The sequence below is a fragment of the Notamacropus eugenii genome, chromosome 2 (genome assembly GCF_028372415.1).
Source record: "Notamacropus eugenii isolate mMacEug1 chromosome 2, mMacEug1.pri_v2, whole genome shotgun sequence".
NCBI lineage: Eukaryota > Metazoa > Chordata > Mammalia > Diprotodontia > Macropodidae > Notamacropus > Notamacropus eugenii.
Window position 1 is genome coordinate 502,628,814 of NC_092873.1, and position 21,568 is coordinate 502,650,381.

A 21,568-nucleotide genomic window follows, 5' to 3' on the forward strand; every position below is an offset into this window, starting at 1 on the left:
GGAGGTACCATGCATAAAATTCTCTTTGGGTTTTAAGCCCTTCATAACCTGATCCCTTCCTATCTTTCCAGACTCCTTAATACCTCCAAGGATGGAGAACCTGAGGCCTTGAGGCCACATGTGGCCTTCTAGGTCTTCAAGTGCAGACCACCTTTGACTGAATCCAAACTTCACAGAACAAATCCCCTTAATAAAAAGATGTGTTCTGCAAAACCTGAACTCAGTCACAAGACCAAGGACCTAGAATGACAGATGCTGCCTCAAGCCTGCAGGCTGCCCACCCCAGCTACACCATCCAGGGAAACTTTCCTCCTAGCTATTCCTCTTACACTATCCTCCAACTCCTCTCTCTCAGCACTTAGCACTGTGTCTAGCACATGTGTCAACAATAAATATTTGTTGATTTAATCTGACTACAACTTAAGAGATGTTTCTAGAAAATAACACAAACAATACAAACAAAAAATAAATATATATGGGAAAACAAAACAATCTTTGTACAAGCCAACTGAAAACACACAAATCCAATCTAACATCTATTTTGCCAAAAACTACAATGGAAAAATAAAGAACTATTAATACCTTTCCTGTATTTATCAACTTGATAAGCTACAATTAATGAAATAATAAAAGGATAGGATAAGAAAGATGTGCAGTTGCCTACAAATTTAACATTAAAATACAAACATTGTGAAACAACCATCCCAATGTGGTAGATAAGAGGGTGACCTGTGGAATTTTCAATCTAGCCAACCTTGTTATTTTTCTTTAGCCTTTTCACATTTCATATTTATAGAACCTACAGCAAGAAAAGGTTGTCAAAGGTTGTCATCAGGTTGTCAAACATAAGGTTTCATCATTTGCTCAAGAGGAATATTACAACTGAGTACTAACATGCTCAATATATTTTAGTTTCAATAATTTCTTAAAATACACTATAAATTTCAAAGATGTTATTTACATAGAATATTAATTTGGCAAAAGTCTTTTGTGACTAAAACTTTCATGTGCCTTTCGTTCCCTTAGTTTTTCATGCTAAAGTAAAAGCCTTAAAAGGATAGAGATTATCTCTTCTCTTCAGAGATGTGGGGGATGAGTGAAAGGACAAAATAAATGTTAGACTGAAGTTAGAGTGATGTCGGTTGGATGGTGCAACAGTTCTGATTTCCTGGCTTCAGAAAAGCTTACAAAACATGCATACTTTTCAGAGGAGAGTTCAACACCTATTCTCTCACAGATTTAAAGTTATTATTCACAGCCTTCAGCAGTAAACATTTAACTCCCAATATAATTTGAAAATAATCCATGTCAAATCACTAGACAATTCTATTTCAACATTAAAAGTTTTGATACATTATGTAATTAGAACAGGCTTTTCAAATTCTGAATATCAGACCATCTTTATCATAGAGTTTAGTAACTTAAAATGTTGTAAAACATCTCCTAATGTAACATTCTTATCTTTCACTAAATAAATGCCAAAATCTCACTGGCTTAAACAAGGTTACTTACCCCTGAAGTGAAGTACCCCAAAACTATTTCTACTCATACAACCATTCAGAATCAAATGTCATACTGTGTAGCACTGAAATACTTAAAAAGAGTATGGATGACATGAACAGTGCCTAGAAGCTACTACAAAAGCTCCCAAAGGCAGCTATATAAGGAGGCAATCCAAAACCTTCTCAACTACTTCCTGGCTCTCTGCCCAGAGAATACTGTACAACACAAGAGTCAGACAAAATCTTATCATCTCTGCAAGCAATTCACTCTGAATGCTAAATGAAAGTAACCTAGTAATCTTCATCAAGTTAACTTCTCACAGGTTACTATCACTGAAAATTAACAAGTACAATTCCTCTGGGGTTGGCCTAACCAGCAATCCAGAAAAACAGAAAGGCTGAGCTACCATACAACTTCATCTGATTTGTCTGCACCACATTCATACAGCAATGCCAAACAAGGACAGAACACTAGGAAACCCAAGCACCTCCTTTCTCTACTAAGCTGAAAATAAATATGCCATGGAAGCTGACAACCTAGAAAGAAAATACGAATATATTTTAATAACAATTAATTGAATAAGGATTCCTTGGAAATAAGCTTTTTCAAAAGATAGTTCTAGATTTAATGAGCAGATAACACAAGGCGCTAGTCCCATCAACCATCAAGTATTTCTAATTTCACCACTTCACCACAAAATCTCAACAGAAGAAGCAAAGAGGAAAAGTGAGCTTACTTATGCTCTCACAGTTGAGAGGCAATTTCCTCACATGCTCCCTTTAGGTATAGACATACTGTAAGTTTTTACTTTAAGCCAATTAACAAAATTCCTACATAAAACAATAACCACAATGTTAGCTAGCATTGATTAAGCCCCTAATCCAACAAAATATTATGACTAAATAAAATATTATTAGTTATTAGTTATTCCATAAACTCATTATCATACTCTGGTGTATCACTTGTACGGCAGAGACCCTAGGCTTCTGAAGTTAGATCAGTAAAGCACAAGCTATAAGAAATTTCTACACCAACCAAGAACATACACACATGTAATATATATACATGTGCAAATGATGATTGTTGAAGGAACTCAAGAGGGTGGACACAAGTGGGGTCTTGAAGGAGAGATAGCTAACAGAAGAGGGAATGGACTTTTTCTGCTTTTTTTGTCTCAAATCTCACCCTTCTCCAATTCCTCAGTCCCAAAGCTGCCAAAGTAATATTCTTATTTTTTGAACCACAAGAAATGAAACAGATGGTTTCAGAGAAACTTGGAAAGATGTATGTATTAACTGATGCATAAGGAAATAAGCAGAATCAGAAGCACAATTTTTTAAATTAACATATTTAAAAAGAAACTCTCAAAGAGTTGAGTAACTGATTAACACAGTACCAATACATATTTATTTGGTTTTCTTTTTTTAAGATTGGGAATGACTTCACTGTGACAAGGAAAACTCCAGAGTAGCTTACAGAGTTAAGTGTAGGAAGTACCTATAGGTTAAGTGACCTAACCTGGATTGCTCAGAAGGCCTCAAATCTACCTGGTGTCCTGGCTCTGCCATAAAACCTCTCAATGTGGTCCAAAAAAGAATCAAGGAGACAAAATTTTGAAGCAACTGCAATAATCCAATATGTTTTTCAATACACTTGTCTCTTCCAATAGGTTCTCAAAAATCATAATCAACCTTGATTCCTCACTCTCTCATTCCACATATCCAATCTGCTACCAAACATTTTACTTTTAGATCATTTCTTGCATCCATCCTCTTCTTTCCATTCACCCAACTACCAGACTCACTTAGGCTTTCATCACTTCTAGCCTTGACAATATCAAGACTACCCTAACTGGGTTCCAGGACCAAAGTTCTTCCCTTCTCTAAGGTATTCCCCATACAGCTGCTGAAACACAGGACTATGCCAAAGCACAGGACTGACAGCTCAAAAATTCTATTTCCCACTCCAATTGTCACTGGCTGCCTAGAATGCTCTCCCTTCTCACCTCCACCTCCTGGCTTCCTTCAAGTTTCAGCTAAACCCTACATTCTATAAGAAGCTTTTCCTGATCCCCCTTAATGTCAGTACTTTCTCTGTGTTGATTATCTTCTATTTATCTCGTCTAAAGCTTGTTTGTACATAGCTGTTCACGTATTGTTGCTCCCATTAGACTGTGAGCTCCTTGAGAGCAGGCCTCATTTTGCCCCTCTTTGAATTCCCAGTATCTCCTAGTGCATGGCAAATAGAAAGTACCTAATAAATGCTTGTTGACTAAGATTTTTTTTCTTTCTCCCCACTTAATAGTATGGTATTTTTGCCAATTACATGTAAATATAGTTCTCAACATTCATTTTTATAAGATTCTGAGTTCCAAAGTTTTCTCCCTCCCCAAGAACAGCAAAAGCAATCTGATATAGGTCAAACATTTCCACATTTTGACTAAAATTTTTTGATGTATTGATTTTACTGCTTTTTTATGCATCTTTCCCTTTCTTTCTTTTTAAAAAATTCTTTCTTATAAGAGGTGCCTGCAAGGATAAAGAGAAAGGGACGCAGTAAATCTAAGTGATATTTTTTTAAAAAGATACTATTTTTTTTTTAAAAAGAGGCATTGGAGTCAAGAAAAAGTAACTAGAAGGCAATCATGGAATTGAGGACTGAAAGTGACTTCAGAGATTAGCTAATCTAAGTTTATTTCACAAAGGAGGAAACTGAGACAGGGAGTTAAACGATTTGCCTAAAGTCAGAAGCTAGTTAAAAACAAAGCCTAGAATAAAACCCAGAATGTCTGTCACCTATCTCAGGACAGCTATACAAATTCCTTCTTCAACTGGACAGTCTATCAAATGTGTCCTCCTACCCATGCCCTGAATTCCCCCTAAAATAATTTCTCTTTCCACAGAATCAGAGATGAAAGAGCCTTAAGACATCACCTTGTCTAAATTCTTTATTTTATAGGTGAGAAAACTAAGTTTCCTAAGAGATTCAATTCTCCCTGCTTCTCCTTGATATCCATTCTCCTTGTCCTCAAGAAGTTTCACTTTAATATTTTAGTGTTGAGTTAAAAACAGCCAAGTTAATAGCTGATCATTCAAGTCCAGGCATAATCACTGAAGTTCAATGATACCAGCATTCAATCTATCTTCTTCCCAAGGTTTCTATGAACCTAATACCATTGTTTCTGCCCACTTTTCTCATCTTTCTCTGTCTCCTCCTCATATCCCTCCCTCTTGAACGTGGACTCTCTCTGGCACCATGGGTTCTGAAAAGCTGCCTTATCTAGCCCTGAAGCAGGCCTCAACCTCCCAGTCCACCATGCCAAAAAGGCCCTCCCTCCCTTTCTAACTCCCCTTTATATTTTGTCTTCTTCTATCAGCATATAAGTTCTTTAAGGGGAGGGAGCATCTTGCTTGCTTCTATTTGTATCCCCAGTACCTACCAGTCACTGAACATGGTAAGTACTCAAATTTTGGTGTTCCAAGATTTACTTCTTATTGATCCACTCCGTCAAAAAACTTTGTCCACTTCAATAGTTTCATTATCACCTCTACTCAAATGCCTTCCAATTTTATCTACCAGTCTGACCTCTCTGCCAAGTTCAAGTCACATTTTAAATTCTCTGAAGAATGTTTTCATCTTGCCATTACCTTATCTAAGAACCCGTGTATGTAACAAAGTAGAAAAGAAAAGAGGAAGATGTGGAGTCAGCAGACTTGGGTTCAAAACCCTGATTGAAATTTACTAATTAGTATGACTACAGAAAATCACAATCAGTTTCAATTTCCCCATCTGTTAAATAGGAGCTATATTTGCACTTCACAGGGTTGTTGTAAGGAAGCCATTTTGCAGATCATAAACCTAAGTGAAATATTTTAACAGCATATGTTGTATGCAAGCAACATTTAAGAAATACCCATTAAATGAAGTTACACTTCTGGCCTTTAGCTTGCCCTCCTGACCTCCAGACCTTAACGAACATCCAACACAACTTCCAATTCTTCTTCCTACTTGCTCTCCCCAGTTAGTCACCAAATCCTGCCTATTCCTTTTTAGAAAAGTTGCATCCATCTCTTTCTCTGCCCTTTTTACCACTTTTTCACTCAAATCTGAGCTAATGTACCTAAATCTGAGACATCAAAGTCAAATAGAAATAGGGTCACTAAACTATAAAGAAGGATCCCTATGGGTGCATATTGACCAGGAAAACCACATGTTAACATTACCTATGCTTTACTATATTTTTATTTTGTTAAATTATTTACCAAACACATTTTAATCTGGTTCTGGCTGCACTCAGGAATGTTAAAGGGCTGCAGAAGTATTGAGGGCTTTGTGTCTGACACCTCTAAACAGTTTTTATGTCCCAGTCACTCCTCCAATCCAACCCATCCTACAAATTGCTATTGGATCAATCTTCCTAAGACACCACTTGGATTGCTTCATTTTCTTGTTCAAAAATCCTCTGTAACTTCCTACTGACTAGCAAATAAGACCATTTTCTTAGCCTAGCATTCAAATTCCTCCACAGTCTTCCTTCTGGATAGATATGTCACTCTCCATCCTAGCATTTCCTTGGTACAGCCATCTCCTCCTCTCTCCCTATTCGAATCCTATCCATCATCCAAGGGTCAGTTAAGATTCCATTTTCTTGACGAAACCTTTCCTACTCCCCTCCCTTGTCTGTACCATTCATTTAGTACTTCTAAAGTACTGCAGTTAGTTTTCTCAGGTGCATCTCTCAAAATTCTGATCTCCAGGAGAGCACCACATAGTTACATGATCTTTAATAATCTTCAACAAATATTTGCTGAATGATACAATTCAGGATAAAAATAGGAGTCTACTAGTAGCTGAGTTTCTCTTTAAAATCTAAGAACTTAATGACCACCATTACCACATTTATGATAACTATGAGTCAATAGAGTGATACATTAGTTTAATTATTCAGTGTCATATCAAAATACCAAAGAGTTATTTTATACAGCTAGAAAAAAAAAAATCACCTCCAACAAAGGGTCAAGTATCTCAAGGGAAATAATGAAAAAGAGTGGGAAGTAAGAGGGCCTAGCAGGACAAGATCTCATGATCTCATCAAAACTGGTACTGAATTTTTTTTTAAGTAAAAAAATAGATCAGTGGAACAATTTAGGTACACAATATACAGAAGCAAAAGAACATAGAAGCAAAGAGTCCAATCACTGGCATAAGGATTCACTCCAACAAAAACATGTAGGAAACTAGAATTAGGTTTAGACCAGCTACATACTACAATAAGCTCCAAATGGATACAAAACTTAAGATATAAACGTACACCATAAGCCATAATACCATAAACAAATTAGAAGCAGGAAAGCAGATTGTCTTTAACTATAGATTTGGCAAAATTATTGACCAAGTCAGAGAAAAAGAAGTAAACTTTGGTTCCATAAAACTGAAAAACTTTTGCACAAAATCAATGTTCTTAAAATTAGAAGTTAAACAGTTAACTGGGAGAAAAAGATAGTTGCAACAAGTTCCCTCTTTGTGAAGACCTGATATCTAAGATATGGAGTGAATCAATTCTTCAAAAGATATGAATAGAAGTTTGCAAAGGGAAAAAAACACAAAGAGGAAAAAAATACAAGCTAAGAACCACTATATGAAAAAATGTTCCACTAAAAGAGAAATTCAAATCAAAACAATTCTGAGGCTCTTCCTTGCATTCATCTGATTAACAAAGATGACAAAAAAGGAAATTAAAGCATTGGAAGGTATGTGGGAGGAAGGCACTGCTAGTGGAGCTGTAAACTGCTTCTGCCATTATATAAAGAAATTCATAACTACACACCAGAAGTGATTAAACTATGCCCAAACTTTGACCCAAAGATACCACACTACTGAGCCCCTCACTCAAAAAGATGAAAGAGAAGGAAAGGATCTACAGGAACAAAATACATGCACAGCAGCATTTTTTGTCATAGCAAAGATAGGTAAACCAAGAAGGTGCCTATCAAATGGAAAAAAGCTGAACAAATTATGGTATGATAAAATGCACAGTTTCAGAAACATCTAGGAAGACTTGTGTGAACTGACGTAGATTGAAGTAAGCTGAACCAGGAGAACTATACAATGAATGGTTTCAACATTAAAAAAAAAAATACAAAAAAACTATTATCAGAAAACTAATGAAGCATACTTCATGACTGCATGACTCTTAGCAAAGAGGTGAGGCACCAGACATACAGATAAGCCATACATACATCTTCAGACATGGCCAATGTATGAATTCTTTTTTGTTTGGCTATGCTTTGTGCCAAGGTAAGTGTTTGGGGTAGGAAAGAATGCCAAGGAACCATTAAATATATATACAGAAAAAAAATCTTTAAAAGGAGATCAAAAAAAGGACAGTCTTAAAAGTATTATAATTAAGTCATAACAGGAAAATTATATAGTTTTTTTTAACACAAGCTGTACATACATAATAGATTCACAATTTTTTTATTATCAAAAAAAGTATAAGATGGTAGATAATCAAATTAGTTAATTTAATCTTAAACTGCATTAAGAAGTATAGTTTTAAGGACTAGGGAAGTGACAATTCCACTGTAATCTACCCTCATCAGATAGCATCTCCAATATTGTATGTAGCTCTGGGCATCACATTTGATAAGCAGAAGAATGTGCAGAGGACCATTACCACAAGGGTAAAGAGATGATGCCTGGAGAAAGCGTAGGGTTCTTTTTTTGTCTGCAAAAGAGAAGATTTGAGGGAGGAAGGAGGAAGATAAGAGATGATGGGTATATTCAAGTATTTTGCAAGATATGAGGAAAAAGGATTAGACTTATTCTCAGTCCCAAAAAGCAGAATTCAAAGCAACTCTCCAATTGCAGGAGAGTTAGTCTTTGTGTAAGAAGAGTTCCTTAATCATTAGAACTATCCAAAAATGGAAAGGGCTATTTCAGGAGGCAGTGGGCACCTCTTCACTAGAGGTCTGGCATCAAAGGCCATTTGTCTACTATGTGGCAGAGGGAATTCGTGTTCAGGAACTAGTTAAACTAGATGGTCTGTGAAGTTCCTTCCAACTGAGACTCTGTTAACTGGACAGATAAGAGATTAAACAAAGCTCATGACATATCAAAGTATAAAAATATCCAAAGTTTTTTCTTTCAAATAAGCAAATTTTCAAAATTTCAGTGCTATTCAATTCTCGTTTGAACAGATGATACTAGAAAGCCTCAAATCACAAAGAATATCAGATCTCATTTAGTATTTTTCTTCCCTTTCTGCACTGTAATAGTAAAGCAAAACAATCTTCATTTCAGAAGCCCAGTGGCCTTGCACCAATTCAACAACCAAGACAAAGGTTCTTCTATAACCCTATGAATAAACAATGTGCATTTTTTTAAAATGACATCTTAAATGTATTGAGAACTGGAACAGCAAATACCTATGAACTATCAATTTTAAAAATTAATCTTCAGACTTAATTAAATTCTCATTGGCAGCTTTCTGTAGTTGTCTAAATGCCTGACAGGTTGTGTTTTGTGGGTTTTGTGAGTTTTTTTCCTTTATAAAAAGGTAGACTTCGAAATAATGCATAGTCTGCATGTCAAGTACACACACAGAAAAACATGGCCAAGTCAGCAAAAGTGCAGTTTGAGGAAAACCATCTATTTGGCTCAGACTACCTCCTGGGTAGAAGTTTTGTGTGTAATCTACAGAAGAATACAAACAACTGAGATGTGTGCATGTATTAATGGTATCAGATCTCCATTGGTGGAAGGGACACCAACACATCAATAATATGAACATCTGGAAGTATGTATTCAAGATCCCTTTATGATCTCAGCAGAATGTAGTAAATCAGTGGGAATCAGTCATGTTTATTTCAACCCATTTCACATGATAAATTCATCAAAGAACTGAGAAAATATGAATTAGATTACAGAGAATATGACAGCACCTCTGAAGAACGAGGATGAGAGTCATCCCTATATTTTCTTCAAAAACCTAAATCAAGAAAACTCTGAATGATGATGGAATAGGAAAAATACATATTAGAGATGAAAGCCACCATGGAAGACAAGATTAGAATTTTAACCTTTCTAAAAATGGTTAAACTGAAATTGAGGCATTTGAGTTTTTTAAAAATGAGTTTCAAAAAAGGTATTGTTTTCTTGTTTGTAAAGTTAGTAAGTCTTAAAGAAAGTTACACATGCTGACTAGGCTTTTATTACATTTCCACAGGATTTAAATGTGTTCCTAATCAATTTCAATCTTGCCACAAACTAAAGTAAGCTCTTGATCAAGATGCATTTGTACACTTTAATATGATTAAGGTTCAAGAAAAATAAAATTACACACTAATATATATATGCAAAACTTAAAGTCAATTTCCAGATGATTCCACAGTTCCATTTGCTTCCAAATATGGATGGGGGAAGGGGGTTAAAGAATAATAAAGGCAATAATAATAGTGCAATAAAGATTAGAATTCTGAAGGAGGGTAGAAAAAATGCAAAGTAACCAACCACCTAAGAAACTCAAGTTCTGCCTTCCTAATGGCTAAGCCTGCCTGTAGTTCTTTAAAATTTGCAAAGTGATTTATATGTATAGATACATCTCATTTGAGTCCATTTATTCTCCTTGCCTACCTACCTACCCACTCTCAGAAAAGCAAAAAAACCAACAACAATCCTTCCTTCTCATTTTTCCTCTCTATCCTCAATATAATGCTCTTACTGGACCTATTCTGTTTCTTCTTCCTTAAACTCAAATTCCAAAGGTAGAACTCTCCTTCTGAAGGAACAAAATCAGAACCTCTCTACAATCACTTAAGACATTCTGATTCTAACAAGCAATGTCAAGTAGTTAAATCTACAAGTGGAAGATCTTCGGCCAACCTACCCGATAACCCCAGGGAACAGAGAGAAGTGAGATATCACCTCTTGGGACACTACTTTTCTTAGGGCTCTATTATTCATAAAGTACAGTATCCCACTAGCTCTAGATCTCATGACTCAGTAGTTAAAAAACAGATTATTGTTTCAACTAGCCAGCAGGAGGAACTGAAGAAACAGGAACCCTATGTAATGAAAAAGTCCTAGATTTGAAGTCAGAGGACCTGGGTTTGAATCCTGACTCCCGTTCTTTAGATGCACCCCACCATGACATGTATAGGACCTCTTCAACTAGCCTGATGATTAGTCTCCCTGCCTCAAGTCTATCCTTACTCTAGTCCATCTTCCACTCAATCGACAAATTAAGCTTCCAAAAATGCAAATGACTGTCTTGTGCGCGCGCAGACATACACGCTCGCACACACACTCACACCTCTTATTCAATAAACTCCAGTGTCTCCCTATCATCTCAAATATGAACCGTTCTGTTTGGCATTCACAATCCTTCAAACCTGGCCCCCTTGTACCTTTCAAATCTTTATGCACCTTACTCCCCTCACCTGTTTCAACCCCCAATGCAAATCCAATGACACAGGCCTCCTTGCTGCTCTTTGTACAAGTCACTTTATCTCCAGATTTTTACTGGCTTTCCTCCACGCCTGCAATGTACTCCCCATTTCCCACTCCTGGCTGGTCTTCCTTCAAGTCTCAACTAAAATCTCATCTTCTAGAAGCTCTTCCTGATTCCCCTCAATGCTAGTGACTTTCCTCTATCAATTATCTCCCAATTATCCATTCTACAGTTTGTACAGTTATTATTAGCATGTGGTCTTCCCCCATTAAAACTGGAGCTCCAGAGCAGAGGCTCTGACCTTTCTTTGTATCCCGAGTGCTTAGCAAGGTGCCAGGCACAGAGCAGGTGCTTAATATTTATTGAATGATAGACGTAACCACTTAACTATTAGCATAACTTTAAGGCACTTAACTTGCCCGAGCACAGGTTTCCTCAACCATAAAAACAAAAGTGCTTCCTCACTCTGAAATATCCATCCCCTCCAGGCTCAGACTTGGACTTTTCCCCAGTTCATTTACACCCTTAGAGTCAAACTCAAATAGAAATGGATCCCTGTGCTTGAATACTGACTTAGAAAATCACAAATAACATTATTTATATTGCATTATATTTTTATTTATTTTGTTAAACAATTCTTCAATGATGTTTTAATCTTGTTCAGAGATCTACGTTATGCCTCAGTCTTCCTTCAGTGCCTGGGCTCTCCTTACTCTGGAACATCCCTCTTGTCATGCCGGGGGTGTCAGGACCACTCCTTCCACAGAAAGAAGGTCCAGGCTGAGAATGTTTTTCTTTTATTTTATATTCAGTGCTCTGCATATAGTAAGTGCCTAATAATTCTTTATTACATTTACTGCTCATAAGACACAAATAAGCGGAATCTGCCAATTTTTAAAGTTTAAAAATGCACATATATGTACGTATGTGTGTATCTGCTCTAACAACTACAAAACTAAGATAATTAAAAGTAACCTGGTAAGATTTTGGGCATAGAAAGTTGAGAAAAGTGAAATAAATCAAAAGATATCCTAAAGAATTTGTGAAATATAAGTTTAACTGCTTTTGCTCAATGTGACTCAAAAAAATGGAATTCTATGTGCCACAGAAAATGACTGTAAACACCTAATTTTTTAACAGCTACTATATCAATCAACATTTGTAAACATCTGGTATATGCCAGACCAAATGTTAGGCACTAGGGATACAAAGACAAAAGTCAACCAGTCTCAGTATTCCAAGAACTCACCATCTACTGGATGAGGCTGTAAGTACATAACCAGAACATACAGGGGATTTGAGTCACTAGCAACTGAAAGGAAACAGTAAAAGGCTTCATGTAGAAAGTGGCTTTGTAGAAGATCTAGAGGGAAACTATGGACTCTAAGAGAAGGCTTGACGAAGGAAATGAGTTACAGGTATGGACGTCACAGCCAGTGCAAAGGCACAGAGGTGGAATGTGGTAAGCCAGTTTGGCTACCGGGATGCAGAAGCTGTACCTCTAGGCCACATGTGGGTTTGCCCTTCGGACAGAGAACAAATCCTTTTATTAAGGAGATTTGTTCAGTGAAGTTTGGATTCAGTCAAAGGGCTAAACTTGAGCCACCTTCACCCTTCCTCACCCCTGGGCTAGACCATACTGTACAGGTCGAAGAAAAAGACAGAAGAATAAGGACTGATGGGTAGATTGGAGTGAGATTATGAAGGGCTTTTGCTTCTAGAGGTAACAGGGAACACTGGAGCTAACCTGGTGACTAGCAACTTTAAACTTAGACTGTTCCTCAGGTAACATATACTCCTCCAGGATACTTCTGTGGAATTTGGAGCTTTGCAAACCTTAAGCCTCTAAGAGCAAAGCAGTGGTTGTAAGACAAATCCTTATGGGAACCCAAGTTCCTCTTCACACAACAACGAAGCTTCAGAATAAAACTTTAATGGAAATTTTATGCATAAGCAACTAATAACTGAAGATATGGGCACCTCCATCTAGAGCTTGGAAGTATAAACTGCAATGTCAGTGACCTGAGTCCAGGTCTTCTACTAAATCAGGTGTGAATGCCTCTACACTGTGGCTCCTCTACCTCTATAATCAACAAAAAGGATTTTACATATGACAGTTCAGTCAAACATTCTGAGAAGTCAGGATTACATGTGAAACATCCTACAAGTGTCTATTATATGTAAAATAGCATGTGAATTTGCTTCTGCTTTGAAAGCTTCTTAAAAGTGATCCTACAAAATCAAACTTGAAAGGTTTCATGTTTCTGTAAGGTCACATTTTCATCAGTATAAGAGTATTACATGCCAACTATCATTTCCTGTAATTGTCTCCCTAGAAATAGTTTTACTACAGGTGGAAATTTCATTTTTAAATCACAGAGGCATGGAATCAATAGAGCATTGATAAGCAAGACAAAAAGACACAAATACTCTAGAATCGAGTGGTGTTAGGCTCAAAACAGAACTGATCCCTGAAAACCACAAATTAACATTACCCAAGTGGTACTGCATATCTCTACTGTTAAACATTTCCCAATTACATTTTAATGCTGGTGCACTTCAGCGGTGAGGAAGCAATGACACCTCTGGGAGACGTTCTCTCCCACTAACTAGTTCTGCCAGCTTGGCCACCAGTAAACACTTTGGTAATCAGTTTTCTCATCTTTAAAATTCGGGAGATGAGACTACACGGCTAGTCCTCAAAGCCGTTAATTCTTTGACTCCTTCTGGGTGACGGAGTGCCAAAGGGTCTCCTACTCAGCAGTCCCGACAAAATTTCTAGCGGGGGTGGGGGGGAGATGAATTAAGCAGCTAAACTTCTCAGACTGGAACGACAGACGGGGGCAATTTTAGCGCATTCCGCTGAAGGACCTCTGAAGGAAGCGGCTGTTCTGTTTCTTCCTTCGTCACCAGAAGTTTTCTCTGCCAAGTGCAGTAACCACACACGTCTCTCAGGGGCTTCTCCGCCCGCAGGCTGACTAGGGGGTAAATGACGTGAGGGATGACCGCCGCTGAACCCTCTACCCTTAAAGCTCTTCGGACAACTAGGGGACAGGGGCGGACTGCGCCCGGTGATCCACAACCTTTCCGTCCAGTCTCCGACACAAAACGCGGGCCGGCTTCGGAGAGCTCCGTCCCTCACCCGGGGTCTCCCCAACTACTCCGGGGCAAGAGCCGCCTCCTCGCTACCCATCTCTCGGGTCCCGAGGGCCGGTCCCCGCGTCCTCCCCGGAAAGCCTCCCCCCATCTCAGGGACCCCGCACCAAGGGGCGTCCCCTTCAGGAAAAGTTTCCCAAACCCTCCCCCGGGGCGCGGAGCAAACTTTCCCACCAAAGTTACGGGAATCCGCGTCCGGCGGCGCCCCGAGAGCCCGCGGCGCTCCGGCTCCGCTCGGGGGCTGCCGACCCGAGGCTGCGGCGAAGGGCCCCGCCGGCTCTCTCAGAGCTCCGGGGCCCAGAGGCCGGACACCGGCCCGAGGAGACCCCCTCCCCCCGGCTCGGCAGGGCAAGGGGGAGCGGGCACGGGCGGGGGCCGCCGCCGCCCCGTTACTCGGCGCTCGGCAATGGCGCCCGCCGGGCCTCGGCCCCTTCCCTCTCTTCCGCGCCGCTCACTGGCTGCGCCGCTTCATGTGACAGAACACCCCCCTCCCCGGTCCGGCCCGGCCCGGCCCGGTCCCTTTGTGTAGGTCGGTCCGTTCGCTCGTTCGCTCGCAGCGGCCGCCGCCGAGCCCCCAGCGCTACCGCGGCCCGCCCCGCCCGACCCCGCCCCGCCGCCGCCGCGGCCCCCGGCTCACCTCAGGCTCCGCCGCCCCCCGCGCCCGCGCCCGCGCCCGCGACCTCCGCCTCCTCCGCTGCCGCCGCCGCCGCGACCCCGGCCCCGAACCCCGGCCCCGGGCTCCTTGTGCCGCACCAGCTCCGCCTCCTCGGCCGCCGCCGCCGCCATCTTAGCCTGTGCGGCAAAACGCGTCCTTTGGGATGGAAGGGACCCAGCCTGGGGCGCCGCGGTCGGGGCCCCGGCTCCGGGGGGACGGCCCCGCCCGAGTCCTGCCGCCGCCCTCAGGCCCGCCGCCGCCTCAGCCCTAGGGCCCGAAACCCGCTGGAGGGCCGGCGTGTCCGACCAATCCCCCCCCCCCAAACTCACAGTTTGGTGCCGTGTGCGTCAAACCGAGGCGACGTTGCGAGCGCGCAGCGTCCCCGCGTCACACGCCGCCCTGTACGCACCGCGCCGCCTCAGCTGGGGAGGGGGACCTCCCTGCGCGAGCAAAGCGATCTTCGCCGCCGGCCCGGGACGCCAGTGCGCAGGCGCGCAGCTTTCCCGCCTCAGCCTGGCCGGCCGTCCCCTCAGCCTACCCCAAGCTCCTCCGCCGCCGCCTCGTGCTGGAGGAGCTGCCCGCCTCGGCCTCCCCCATCCCACACCCGGCTGCCTTGGGCGGCCTCGGCCACCCTCCGCTAGGCGGCCGCCCCGGTGAGGGCCACCCAAACACTGTGGCACCGGCCGACCACGAGCCGGCTCGAGGCCCAAAGGCCAAGCCCCGCAGGGAGCCCAAGCTTTATCGGCCCGCCGCCACCCTGGGACGCGGCCAAAACGGGGCACTAAAAAGAAAAAGCTTAGAGTTACCTAGCGGCTCCGGAGCCTACCAATGAGGAACGTGAGGACGCGGCGTCGGGAGCATCTCTGAAGGAAACCCTCCTTCCATCCGCGTTCATTAATGAGCCTCCCCTCCCAGGAGGCCACGTTCATGGACGGCTCTTTGCACCCCAGGGCACTGCCGCACACGCCGAGGTTAGGCCAGGAAAACCTGCTAGACCCGCCAGAAGTGCCAAGAAAAGTGGGACCTAGACGCCACCGGAAGTGCCAAGAAAAGCGGGACCTAGACGCCACCGGAAGTGCCAAGAAAAGCGGGACCTAGACGCCGCCGGAAGTGCCAAGAAAAGCCAGACTATGCCTGCCAGCAGGGAGCTTAGAGACAACACAGAAATAACCAGGCACGTAGAGAATAGATAAACTGAGCAAACTGAGGAGAATCTGGAAGAAGGCCCTGACTGATCAGTATATGCTGTAAACCACATTTTTCAAATTTTTAATATTTAATTCATCCATTATAAGGCAGCTAGGTAGTGCAGTGGATAGAGCCGGAAAACCTGAAGTCAAATTTAATCTCAGACGTTTACTAGCTGTGTGACCCTAGGCAAGTCATTTAACTTCTCCACCTCAGTTTTTTTCATTTGTAAAGTGGGGATAATAAGGAATCAATGGGATAATGTATACAGAGTACCTTCTTAAACATAAAGCTGTATAAAGATGAACTACATAAACTCCCAATCCGGCACATAATAGGAACTTGAAATGTTCAATGCTGGGTTGATTGAATAAGATCTTAGGATCTGAACAACCTGTATCTTTGTATCCCTACCACTTTCATCAAATAATGATGAGATTTCCAATATACCAATGAGCTATTGATAACCTATGGGTTAAGTGTGACCTTTGTTTTGCGCTGACCTTTGGTCCCCTCTTTGTATTTGTTGGCTATACCTTTACATTAGAAGGATTTGAAATTGTTTTCTTCATCCTTCACTCTTGCTTTGAGGGTCTTGATTAAAACCCCAAACAAAACCCAAAAGATTGGGTACACATCAGAAGTCACGGAATCTGAAAACTGGCAGGGACTTCAAGAGGGCCATCTAGACTGCGTCCATACACAAAAGGAACACCACTGTGACATCCCCCATGAGGGATTTTCCATTCTATTAACCTCTACAAAAACCTTTCCTCTGAACCTCAACCCCTTTCTAACAATCTTGTATCATGTAAAAAACAAAGAAATGAAATAGTAGCTCAATGTTGTAAAGAACCAGGTCAGATCATCAGGAAAACTCTCTCTGGACATGCTACTTGTCTGTTTCTTCTGTTGGGGGCTAAGCAGGGTAACCACAGTGGTTCAATGTCTTAAAAGGGAGGTGAGGCATTATCAGGGAGTTACCCTCTCCTGACAGAGGATATGGACATGAACACCCTGGCTGATCCCTGGTTGATAGGATTAGGAATACTTACAGAGCTGGCCAATTCATGCCTTCTGGAGCTGAAGCATTAGATTTCATTGGTCAGGGCATGGGGTGCGAGGGGCATTGCTATTGATGATGTTTAAGGTTAATTCCTATTCTAAAACTATTTCAATAGCTACAGAAATCTACATCTACATTGGTGATATGTAATAGTAACAAGGTAGAGGACCTGTCTGGTCCTTCCCCTTTAGTGGACAACTCATTAATCTCTAATTAAATCTGTTTTAGAGATATCAGTCATTCAGCCAGCACTGAGTTCTCATTGTGGCATCAGTCAAGGCTGTGAAAGGGTAAAAGGATATTAGAAGACTGTGCTAGAGAAATTATTAAATCTCTTCTATGTACCAAGCACTGTACTAAGCCTGAAGGTACAGAGAAAAGGCAAAGATAGTTCTTGCCCTCAAGGAACTTCTGATGGGGTAGACAACACATAGAAATCCTAACATAAATACAAAGTAGAGAAAGGTGATTGTAGAAAGAATGAAACAAGCAGTATTCTAAACTTTACAATTTACTGTAATTTCTTCTACCATGTGACCTGAAAGTAGCAAGAGAAGTATTATTAGCCCCATTTTATAGATGAAAAGACTAATGTTCAGAAAGGACAAGTGACTTACTTAGGGTCACACAGTAAGGAAGGATCAGGGCCAGGACCCACAGTCCAGTCTTGGATTCCAAGACCAGTGCACTTTGCAGTACAAAGAGTTTTACTATAAGGGTGCCTTTGTGAAGAGTTTTCATTTAAGACTAGAGGAAACAGCTATATCTAGTAGATGGAGCCTTCTGTAACTCTTAGTTTCTCATTATATATAATGAGGTAATGTATGTAAAGCACTTTGTAAACCTTAAAATGCTATATAAATGTCAGCTATTATCATCATTATTATAAGTATTAGTGCTAAAATTACTTGCCGTCAGCTGCATTTTCCTTTTTAACAAGCACTTAATAACAATACCAGACATTTATGCAGCTTAAACAGCTTTGCCTCAATTATCTCATTTGATTCTTACCACTGCCTGAGTCAGGAGCTATTATTAGCCCCATTTTACAGATCAGAAAATTGAATCTAAGGGAAAAAAAGGTTGAATGACTTGCCCAGAATTACACATTTAATAAGGATCTAAGGCAGATTTCAAACCCGGGTCTTCCTGACTTCTCCTGGTCCTACATTCTCTGTACTATGCTGTGTTCCCTCTAAATGAGGGCCCATTCACAGTATTCTGGCTCTGGAGATAGAAATGAAAGATTACAGAAATATAAAACAGGAAATTTTATTATTGCTCCTTGAGATTCTATCATAGCTCCTTGACACCAGGGAGTTAAAATCTACAATCTTCGATTTGTAAGGTCCTTAACAGTTTTCTAGTCAACCTCCTAAGGCAAGAAACCCCTCAGCTGGCAATACGACAAGGGAACATGGAATCTGCTTGGTGGATCACCAAACATGGCAGCCTCTTCTGTTTTTGAACAGCTGAAATCAAACTCTTCCTAATAATAAGCTGCGATATACTTCTTTGTAATTTCCACACATATGTTGTCAAAAAGTCATCAATAAAAAAAAATTATTAAGTGCTTACTAAGTACCAGGCATTGTGCTAAGCCCAGAAAAAATACAAGCAGAAAACCAGGCCATGCCCTTAAGGAGCTTCCCTTCTAATCAAGGAAGACTTGTATACAGAAGAGGAAAAACTGGGGAAGGTAAGGAAGGTTGGGGGCGGGGAGTGGGTGAAATTGAAAACCTTTGGAAAGTTCGGTACACCCAGGAAAGAAATGAAAACATGGCTGGCCTGAACATCCTCTGTAAAATGGAAGTACTGAAAGGAATCAGCCAATCAGTCCTTGTAATTCCCTCCATAGAAACACAGGACATGTTTCTACCTCATAAAATATTAGCAGAGGTCTGTCATGTTGCACCCTTCCCTCAGTTCTTTATATTTTCAACAATTCAATTTTTTTTAAGTGTGCCAGACACTGTACTGTTACCAGAGATACAAAAACCTTCCTCCCCATAATGTCCCCTACTCAAGAAGCTTTCATTGTCCAGGCTAAACATACCTTGTGTTTTCAAATGCTCATCGTAGGACATGACTGAGACACTGTCCTCCCCACCACCATCCTTTCTGACCCCATATTTAACACAGTTTTCTAATGTCCTTCCTCAAATGTCAAGGCTAGAACAGAATACGATACTCCAGATGTGACCTTACCAATAGAAAATAAAATGGGACATCTCTAGTAGGGGGCCCCAGAGTAACCCATGACAACAAGAGCCCATATACGATAAAATCAGGCAATTAAGTGATAAGCGGCGTAATAAGGACTGTGGGAATTTCACAGAGGAGAGGAGCAATGAGAACAAGAACTATTCTTCCAGGGGCTCACCAAGCATTCCCTTGACATTCCTCAAACCCCTTACATTATTGCCTTCTATTGTTATTTAATTGATGTATTATCAATCAATTAAACTTAGTTAAGCGCTTAGTATGCACCAGGCACCTTTCTAAACTCTGGGGATACAAAGAAAGGCAAAAGATAGTCCCTGCTCTCCGTGGTCAAATATAGCAGACAATATATGAACAACTATGTACGAACAAGATATATTGCTGGATAGATTGGGAGTAATTGACAGAGAAAAGGCACTAAGATGAAGGAAGACTTGGAAAGGCATCTTGCAGAAGATGGGACTTCAGCTGAGACTGGAAGGAAGCCAGGAGATGGAGATGAGGAGAGAGAGAGTATCAGGGGAGAGCTAATGAAAACACCTGGTTTGAAGATGGAGAGTGCCCCAGCATGTTAAGGAAACAAGCCAGTGTCATTGGCTCACAATAAATTGTTTCCTCAACTGGAATCCAGTTTAATAGTAAGATGTAAGCTCCTTGAGGTTGGGCATTATTTAGTTGTTTGTCTACATCTCCAGTGTCCAGGACATAATTTTAGTCAATGTTGGTTTAATGGAATTATAAACTCTCAGGATATGAGGAACAACTTTCATACTTGTGTGTTTTGTTTTGTTTTTTGGAACATTTGATTGATGTCTTTTGTCTTCACATTGAAATCATTTCAACTTTTCTGTTCTCCAGATTAAACGCTCCATTTTGAGAAAGAAAAAAAACGAGGAAAAAACCCTAATTTAGCATTCCCTTATGCAAATCTGTACCGGAGCTTTTAATTTTGAGTGTGTCACAGACACCTTTGGAACTCTGGTGAAGCCTACAGAACTCTTTTCAAAATAAACATAAGAAAAAATATACAAAGGCAACTGACATTGAAATAAAGATGTATTTTTTCCCATGTGCCTTCTAAAATCTATCCAGACCCCCTGGGTGTCTGTAGACCGAGGTTCTGAACCCTGATCTATGTAATCCAAAAGATAGGTGGAAGTGGATAGAACATCTGACCATGAGTAAAGAAGGCCTGAGTTCTGAATCCTGTGTCAAATATTATCTGGAGGTGAGACCCTGATCAGTTATTGCTTCTGTAAAATAGAATTTGTAGCACTTTACTCATAGAATCATTGTGAAGGCTCAAATCAGATGAGATGATGAAGATAAAGCAGTTGGTATGGTAAAATGGTAAAAACATAAATAAGTCACTGTATAAATGTTAGCTATTATTATGCTTTGTGTCTCCCTACTGTATCCAACCTCATATCTAAGATAAAATAAACACTCAGCAAATATTTGCTGAGTTGAGATAAATCTTGAAGAATAGGTAGGATTTAGAGCACTAGAGAGACATTATACATTATTCTCCTTCCCCATCTCTACAATTCATCCAATAAATAATAAATGCTTGCTGAGTGATTGAGAGGTGGGTGGTAAAGATAACACCATCAGCAAAGACAGATTGGGAATCTACATGGTGTTCTTGTGGTGTTTAGCTGTAGCAAAAAAAATGTTTATTAAAGAATGGTGAGAAAGAAAAGTGCTTGTCACAGTGGCACCAAGTTACAAAGAGCCTTAAACACTAAGCAAAGGAGATTAGAATTTAATACAATCAAGAATAGGAAATAGTTTGTGAGCAGAAAAATGACAGGATACAATTCAATAAACATTTATTAAGCCCTATTATGTACAAATTACAGGGCTAAGTGAGACACAAAAACAGATAAAACACAAATCCTTCCTTCAAGGATTTTGTAATCTGGGGGATAGGTCAAGGGAAAAATACATGAACAAGTACAATACAAAGGATGAGCCATAGGTGCCATAAAGATGTACAGGAAACAGCACTGAAAACATTGTGAACCAGAAGAGGTCACAGTAAGTGTTGTTGGAGGCGGAGTGTTGGGGAGGGGAGGGAGGTGAAGAGACGTAAGAGATGGAGGAGCTCTCAAAGCTTCTGGCAGAAGTGAGTAAAAGTGACAGCAAAGGAGAAGGAGAGGAAGAGACAGCTACCACAGATACTTTGAAGGAAAAATCAATAAACCTTAGGGACTGACATGATCGGTGGGATGAAGGAGGGAGACAACTCTAAAATTTCAAATGAAAGAGAATAGAAGAATGATGAACTTGCCACAAGAGTAATGAATAGAGTGAAAAAACAGAG

General features: G+C 40.7%; 1 protein-coding gene across 9 annotated transcripts in view; it reads right to left on the reverse strand.

Moving 5' to 3' along the window:
* Positions 1-15,253, reverse strand: part of ZNF644 (zinc finger protein 644) — a 124,198-nt gene extending 108,945 nt beyond the window's left edge. For 4 of the 9 annotated variants that reach the window (XM_072649057.1, XM_072649056.1, XM_072649055.1 and 1 more), the window contains exon 1: positions 14,748-15,100. In XM_072649057.1, the coding sequence (XP_072505158.1) occupies positions 14,748-14,896 (149 nt within the window). In that variant the 5' untranslated portion in view covers positions 14,897-15,100. Of the gene's footprint in view, positions 1-14,747 lie in introns of all 9 variants that reach the window. The other 5 variants (XM_072649047.1, XM_072649049.1, XM_072649048.1 and 2 more) reach the window with 2 other exon arrangements.
* Positions 15,254-21,568: the final 6,315 nt, after the last annotated feature.